Genomic DNA, 8,444 nt, shown 5'->3' on the forward strand with positions numbered 1-8,444 from the left:
ACGATGGCCCTGATATGAAAGTGTTCGTTTCAAAAGTTAATCTTGTATATTTGAATGATGTACTGAAGCTACTAAATGAAAGCAATGCGTTTGTGTTGCGTTTTTTTATTGAGTTTATTTAATAACAAAAAGCACAAGGCAGACATTGGAATAAAATAACTGGTATACTCCTTACAAAAATGCACAGTTAGAGTTATGATTCAAATTGGTCAAATCCATTCTGCTTTAGAACAGGTCATTACTCAGGGTTAAACATCAAAGGTCGCAGGAGGGCAGAGGGAGGAAGAGAGCGCTTGGAACTCGGCAAAAGCTGTCTGTGCAGGTGCCTAGAGATGCAGGAAGAAAGAAAGAAACAATGAAAACATAATATTGCTAAACCAAAGCCAAAACTGACACTGACTCATTCCATATACAGGTTAGAGGGCTTGTACAGCTCTGTGCCTCCCCCCAATGCAGTGATTCTCCATCTTGCTCACCTTCCACTCGTCCACAGCTGTTGCGATGCGCTGTTCGGTCTGAGCGATGCCCTCCCTGCCTGCCTGCACCCTCTGAGCCAGCACAGCATTCTCCTGCAGAATCTTCTTCAGCTTGCTCCGCAGGTAAGCCTCCTGCTGCAGGTAGTATGGTGTCACAAAACTACACAGGTCCTGCTCAGGCACTCCACTGGGACGCCTGGCGGACATGAAGAGGAGTAGGGTGAACAGAAGTGGCCCTGGACACTGATCTAAAGGTCAGATCTTACAAGGTGAATACACAAATGGATGTAATGGCATACAGGACAATCCAAGATGGAGGAAGACACTAGGCACAGCAGCATACAGACACAAACAAAGAGACCAACATCCTCTTTGATGGTGACAGTGACTAACCATGCAGGGTCTTGGCTGTCCTTAGCAGCTTCTTCCAGTTTATTCAGCTCATCCAGTTTGCACTGTAGCTCCCCCTCTTCGATCAGTTTATTGATGTCATCCTGTATAAGTGCCACACACAGTCAAAATTCTAATATTCCCTCATATGAAGCGTACTTAAGGGATGGTGACCAACCTGTATAGTCCTCTGTAGGTCTTTTATGAACTGCTTGTGGATGTTCTCTGTCACCTGTGGGTTCTTCTTGTAGAACGGATGGAACGTGTGGGCAAATCTGTGAAAACTGACGACAGGTTCAGACAGATTTAGCTGTCTAGTATCCCAAGGGTGCAACATTGTTCAGCTCAACGTAATATATAGCCAAATGTATCATTCACGAACTACTAACCTTGCATCGGATATAAACTTCTGTAGGCTCTTCTCCATTACTTTGTTGAACAGCAATAGCCTGTTCCTCCGGGGCTCGGCTCCGTCTGACCGGCGAGAATCATTTCCATGACCCGACGACGGAGACGAAACATCTCCTGTTGCATTACTAGACTGATCCTCCACATTATCTCCTGAACTTTTAGCACCTTTGTGACGAATTTCCTCCTGAGATGTTTCACCAGCTTCTTCCATGTTCAACTTTTTTTTTTTTTTTTTTTACGGTACCCGCCAAAGCGCTAGAAACCTTACAAGAAACGCCCATCTACGGAACGCCAACATGTACAAAAAGTTACTGTGTGATTGTACGCACGCGCAGATAGGTATTCTATGTTACGTACATTCACTTTGGTTGAGCTTTTTCTGCATCAACTGTCATTTTCCTTAAACTCCTTTCGTTCTCTTCTCTATGTTGCATGAGGCGCGAACACGGGGTTGATCACCGAAGTTATTGCTTTCTTTGACCACTTACCTCAAATATACAAATGGCTCTTCAAGCCTTGTTACATATTGTCTTCATTGATGTCCACTGCTTTCATCATACTTAGGAAGTGTCTGGGACTTTGCGAAAACCTGAACACTGAACGGGAGGACCGGAACCCATGCGACGTTGACTTGGTCAGTATCAGGGTAGCGTGGCAGCGCTATTGCGCTAAATCTTCTGGGTTGTGGTGTTACTGTAAATATTTATTTTACAATACTTTGTATGTAATATTGTGGGGCCTGTCTTACAGAGAGAAGTGAATATTCTTATGTTTCTCGGTGCGATTGTCATGATGAAGAACAGGAGAGACAGTAAATTCTGAATGAATGACACCGGTTTGGCCAGGTGGCAGGTGTGAGCCCATTGTTGTCACTGAAAATCTCTCATATGTTTACAATTTCAGTCAATTTAAATAAATTCATAGGCCGTAATCTATGGATTTCACATGACTGAACAGGGGTGCAGCTATGGGTGGGCCTTGGAGGGCATAGGCTCACCCACTTGGCAGCCAGGCCCACCCACTAGGGAGCAAAGTCCAGCCAATCAGAATTAGTTTTTCCCACAAGGCCCACCCATGGTCTGCAGTTGTGAGGCCGGTTGGACGTACTGCCAATTCTCTAAAGAGACATTGGAGGCAGTTTATGGTAGAGAAATGTATATTAAATTATCTGGCAACAGCTCTGGTGGAATATCCTGCAGTCAGCCTGCCAATTGCATGCTCCCTCAGAACTTGAGACATCTGTGGTATCTGTGGTATTGCACATTTTAAAGTGTCCTTTTATTGTCCCCAGCACAAGATGCACCTATGTAATGATCATGCTGTTCAATCAGCTTCTTGATATGCCACACCTGTCAGATGGAAGATTATATTGGCCAAGAAGAAATGCTTACTAACAAGCAATGTAAACAAATTTGTGCAAAACATTTGAGAGAAATAAGCTTTTTGTGCGTATGGAAAATGATTTCTGCTCATGAATCATGTTTACTTTACATATTGCATTTATATTTGTGTTCAGTGTATCTATTCTACAGTATCATATACTAAAAATGTTGCTGTTTCCTATCCTATCACGGCATTCGTCATGACCTGCAAACCACCACTCTACATGGGCCCAGAGTACATCAAGTACTTCAGTGAAAAGACCATAGACGTAAGTGTGGTAATCCAAGCCTTGAGACGTGACAGCCATGAAGATTAGACAACATACTGTAGACTGTTGATCCTAGTTAGCTGACTGTCATTACAGTATTACTGACTATAAATGAGCATTAGATGTTATTTACAACAGTTGAAATGTTACTAAACCATGTTCTACTGCTCTAGTAGCCCTGCCTGCCAGGCTAATGATGGTACTTTTAGTTGCAGAAGACACCCACCTGGGAACCAGACTACTATTCCAGTGATCTATTATAGGTAATCTAATGCAAACTGGTCTAATCCCATTGGACATGAGGAGTTTAATCATAATACTCGCGTGACGTGGATCGTTGAGTTCTATGCTAACTGGGCTCCTGAGTGTCAGTCCTTCGCTGACCTCTGTCTCACTTATTTGCTTCCTCCCTCTCCATCTCCTCTTGTCTGTGTACATTTACCCCCTCCTCTACCCTTATCCCAGTGAAACACACTTCTCTAATGTTGTTGTTTTAACTAAACATGGCTGTCTCCTGTTCTCCTCAGTTTTTCAGGTATAACTGTTGTCTTTGGCGATGCCAGATTAAGTGATATGACATGCTATTCTATAAAATAATTTCTCCGTAATTAATATTACCTGATTGAGCTAATCACGTAAATGTAATTAACTAGAGAGTCGGGGCATCACAAAATAATATTTATAGAGCTGTTATCTTCCGAATAAACTCTGAAAGACCTAGTAATATTTTACATCAATAGCAGTCAATATTAATCGTCACCTTAATTCAGTCTCATCTGAAAGTTGTAAATTCTTGGTTATCTGCACGAACCCTGGCTAACAAGTTGAATCAGCAATGCAAAATTGGGTTCAATTATTTATTTACCAAATACCTAACTAATCAACACAGAATTACACATACACATAATTAATCATAACTTGATTACAAATTACGTCAAAGGAAAACATCCCTAGCGGTAGGAACAGACATGACAGCTTGTTACACAAAAGAAAAGGGCTGGGCTTGAGTGAAAGAGCGGGAAGACTGAAGAACAAAGGGCGAAGCTGTGCTATCGTAAATACAGTATCTTATGCATTCTAAATTACCGCCCATTTGGAAAAGGAAAATGCAATAAATATTTACTCTGAGCTGCGCTTCAGTAGGTTGGTGGTAGATGGAAGGCCGTGTTGCCAAACCGAGTCCTTTGAAGAATGTCTCTGGTTGTCAATTGTATACGTTGTAGTAACGTCGTTGTGTGATAGACGGAATACTCTGTCTGTTCCTTCCCAACCCTCGTTTGTAGCTGCTGTTGCTAACTCAACGGCTAGGAGGTATCACTTCCGTAGTGAATAAGAGTTCAAAGTTCATACCATTCGCAACCAAAGCTCACGCTGATGTTGGCTTCGTTCTGTAGTTATTATCTGAACCATTCTGACATCTGACCGTCATCCTCACATCCTCGGAACAGGAGGTTATATTGTCGTTAAGGCTTTATATAGGAAGGGAGAGGAGGGCGTGTTTGAAAAGTTTTATAGGCCATGTCCCTTCACAGGGGCGGGCCACTGATTGAGCAGAGCCCTAACCTTATGAAAACCCAAATCTCACATTTTAGAAGCTAAAATCACATTTCATCCCATCACAAATAATTTCATATTCAAACATTTAAATTGAACAACAATTCCATGTGAATCTGATAACTCTGATGTGTAGACTTTCCACTGTAGAGTTTGTCATCTTATCATTGATGAGAATGTCTCAGATGACAACCGAGCTGACATCATATTCATTAAGTACCACCGCGTATGTTCAATTGGTCGGATTACCAGAATATAGTTAATTTCCCCCCACCTTCTGATGTTCCCAGAATCTCTATGTTAACCAAGGGGTTTGCAAATGTAACATCAGTAGGGAAGAGAGAGGAAAAAGGGTTGAAGATGTATTTATGACTGTCATAAACCTACCCCCAGGCCAACGTCATGACACTGTACTGGACTTAGGTTTGGGAAGATAGATGCTGGCCGGTACGGAGAGGTAGCTCAGAGGTAAGACTTTCCCTTATGGACATTGGAAGTGTTTCTGACAAACTTTGTTTTCACGAGAATGCTCCAGTACATTTTTTAAATTTAGATTCTAAGACCCTAGACTGCATGTCAGTCTGTCTAAATTTAAGACAATAAGGAACTGCTTATTTCCACAGCCTGAATTGTATTTCTGCAGTGTGCTGCCTGTATTTTTCTACAGGTACAAGGTTAGCACCTCCTCTCTGGCCAAGCAGCTCCCTTCATTGGTGCTTTTCCAGTCAGGGCGGGAGGTCATGAGGCGTCCAATGGTGGACAATAAGTTCCTGGACTTTCAGCGAGGTATGTGTTGTGGGGAATCATCGGTCTGTGTGCGGGCTTGTGTGTGCGTGACTTGATGAAGTGTGGAAATGGCTTTAGGTCCCCACTCACATAACCGTGTGCCTCATTCACATTTAGGAAAACATCATACGTGACTTCAACCCGAACGAGCTCTTCGAGGCATCGAAGAAGATAAAGAAGGGTCGTGGTGTGAAAGGAGAGGACCAGAACCCCTCACTACCAGACGAGGGCAGCGAAGAGCGCCAACCTGAACCAGACACCCCAGCAGAGAGCAAGAAAGACCAGTAGTGGCGAAGGGACAACACAGACTGGATTGTTCTACTGCACACAGTTCACTGCTCGTCACACAATCGCTGTCAGTTATCACTGGTTGTATTACCAGACGACCAGGATTCAAGTTAATTCACGAGCTTGGGCTTGTGGAAAAGCTGCTGCACGCAAACCAAAAGGGACAGAATGAGCTACACTACATGGCCAAAAGTATGTGGACACCCGCTCGTTGAAACATCTCAATCCTAAGTCATGGGCATTAAAATTGGAGTTGGTCCCCCTTTGCTGCTATCAAATTAAATGTTATTTGTCACATGCACCGAATACAACAGGTGTAGACCTTACAGTGAAATGCTTACTTACAAGCCCTTGACCAACAAGAAGTTAAGGAAAAACCTTAAGTTAAAAAAAGTATAAATAACACAATTAAAACAGCATCAGTAAAATAGCAATAGCGAGGCTATATACAAGGGGTACCAGTAGAGTCAATGTGTGGGGGCACTGGTTAGTCAAGGTAATATGTACAGTGGCAAGAAAAAGTATGTGAACCCTTTGGAATTATCTGGATTTCTGCATAAATTGGTCATAACATTTGATCCGATCTTCATCAAAGTCACAACAATAGACAAACACAGTCTCTGCGGCAGCAGACGAGGGTTGACTAGGGTTATAACAGCCTCCACTACTCTGCATAGGCTTTCCACTTGATGTTGGAACGTTGCTGCGGGGAGTTCCTTCCATTCAGCCACAAGAGCATTAGTGAGGTCGGGTACTGACGTTGGGCGATTAGGCCTGGCTCGCAGTCGGCGTTCAAATTCATCCCAAAGGTGTTCGATGGGGTTGAAGTAGGGCTGGGTGATATGGCCCAAAAGTAATATCTCCATTTCTTTTGAGAGGTTTGGACAATTCACGATATATGTATTATATATCTCAAGTTCTTGTTTTTCTCTAAACAAATTAAAAAAGGTCCAGACATAATTCTTAATTTAATTTTCTTAATTAAAATTAATATACAAGGCATCAAGGCCTATTTGTGCAAAACAAATGAACACACCAACACATCTATTGTTTAGGAATGTTTGACTACTAGCTGTTCGATTATATATTTATATATACACATTTTGAATTAACATTTGTTAATTTAGTTAATTTGTTGTTATAATTAAAACAGCCTGTGGTTATTTGCTATTGGATTGGCAGAATGACACAACTACTAACACATTAGCCTACAGCTGGCCTGAACATAACTTTTTTTGAATGCACTTTAATTCTACAATGTCAGACTTACCGATGGCGAGGTGAAGCCTGTGCCCAAAGCACTGCAGGCGGGTCCAGTTGTTTAAGCGCAATGCTTTTTTCATGTTGCTCCCGATGTCAGTTGTCATGCACACTTGTCTTAATGCCAAAGAGTCTTTGAGACCCTGGGCTATTACTTCACCCGTATGATGATCGGGGAAGTATGGAACTCTTACCCCGCTACACTTCTCTGGCGTGGTTACAATTTGTGAAAGGTTGTGATTGGTGGATAACCTCTGTGCACGTGTTGTCACGCAATTGGGACATGATTCGACATTGGGCTGACAGAGAAGAGACAGTGAGATGCTGCATTTGTGAAACGTTACAACATTATAACAGAACCTCGATTCTTGTAATACAGGCATTTTCCATATCAAGGCTAAAACATAAACTCAAATATATAGAAAAAACTATATATCGCCCAGCCCTAGGTTGAAGTCAGGGCTCTATGCAGGCCAGTCAAGTTCTTCCACACTGATCTCGACAAACCATTCCTGTATGGAAGTCGCTTTGTGCACAGGGGCATTGTCATGCTGAAACATGAAAGAAGCTTCCCCAAACTGTTGCCATAAAGGACAGAATCATCTTGAATGTCATTGTATGCTGTAGTGTTAAGATTTCCTTTTCACTGGAACTAAGGGGCCTAGCCCGAACCATGAAAAACAGCCCCAGACCATTATTCCTCCACCAAACTTTACAGTTGTCAGTATGCATTCAGGCAGGGAGCGTTCTCCTGGCATCCCCAAACCCAGGTTCGTCCGTCCGACTGCCAGATGGTGAAGCGTGATTTATCACTCCAGAGAACGCATTTCCACTGCTCCAGAGTCCAATTGTGCATGGTGAGCTTAGGCTTGTGTGCAGCTGCTTGGCCATAGAAACCCATTTATGAAGCTCCCAACGAACAGTTCTTGTGCTGACATTGCTTCCAGAGGAAGTTTGGAACTCGGTAGTGAGTGGAGTGTTGCAACCGAGAACAGACGATTTTTACACGCTTCAGCACTCGCCAGTACCGTTCTGTGGACTTGTGTGGCCTACCACTTGGCGGCTGAGCCGTTGTTGCTCCTAGATGTTTCCACTTCACAATATCAGCACTTACAATTGACCGGGGCAGCTCTCGCAGGACAGAAATTCAACAAACTGACTTGTTGGAAAGGAGGCATCCTATGACAGTGCCACATAAAAAGTCACTGAGCTCTTCAGTAAGGCCATTCTAGTACCAATGTTTGTCTACGGAGATTGCATGGTTGTGTGCTCGATTTTAAACACCGCTCAGCAACGGGCAACTAGCCAAATACACAAATTTGAAGGGGTGTCCACATACACCATATATACAAAAGTATCTCAATGGAAACATCTAACCTTCCCAATTATCAATGCCTTAAATTATTGAAGCGAAAATGCTTTACACCGCCTTCTCACCCATTCATCCATAACAGTTTTACTGTGACTGCAGTGAGTTTGTTTTACTTTTACTTTCATGTTCTGATGCCTTTTGGGTCACATTTCACACCAAAGTATGGAGTCAAACTGACAGTTGGTATAATATGTTCTGCCAAAAGTGAAATAAAACTTTTATCCTCCCAGACCCCTGCCATACTCTCGGCTGATTT

General features: G+C 42.7%; 2 protein-coding genes across 2 annotated transcripts; one reads left to right on the forward strand and one right to left on the reverse strand.

Annotated features, from left to right (window-relative positions):
• Positions 1 to 89: 89 nt before the first annotated feature.
• On the reverse strand, positions 90 to 1,583 carry si:dkey-6i22.5 (polyamine-modulated factor 1). Its single transcript, XM_064954765.1, has 5 exons — positions 1,256 to 1,583; positions 1,045 to 1,150; positions 870 to 970; positions 477 to 672; positions 90 to 326 (listed from the first exon to the last, which is right to left on the reverse strand). The coding sequence occupies exons 1-5, from the start codon at positions 1,486 to 1,488 to the stop codon at positions 249 to 251; spliced, it is 714 nt and encodes a 237-aa protein (XP_064810837.1). The 5' UTR covers positions 1,489 to 1,583; the 3' UTR covers positions 90 to 248.
• A 3,305-nt stretch (positions 1,584 to 4,888) lies between these two features.
• tmx2a (thioredoxin-related transmembrane protein 2a) lies at positions 4,889 to 8,419 on the forward strand (the record flags this gene model as incomplete). The annotated part of the gene is given in 4 exon segments (XM_064954766.1): positions 4,889 to 4,950; positions 5,150 to 5,251; positions 5,253 to 5,268; positions 5,386 to 8,419. Coding segments are annotated over 4 exon segments (351 nt in total), but the record flags the coding sequence as incomplete, so codon positions are not given.
• Positions 8,420 to 8,444: the final 25 nt, after the last annotated feature.

Source organism: Oncorhynchus masou, chromosome 32 (genome assembly GCF_036934945.1).
Source record: "Oncorhynchus masou masou isolate Uvic2021 chromosome 32, UVic_Omas_1.1, whole genome shotgun sequence".
Taxonomy (NCBI): Eukaryota; Metazoa; Chordata; class Actinopteri; order Salmoniformes; family Salmonidae; genus Oncorhynchus; species Oncorhynchus masou.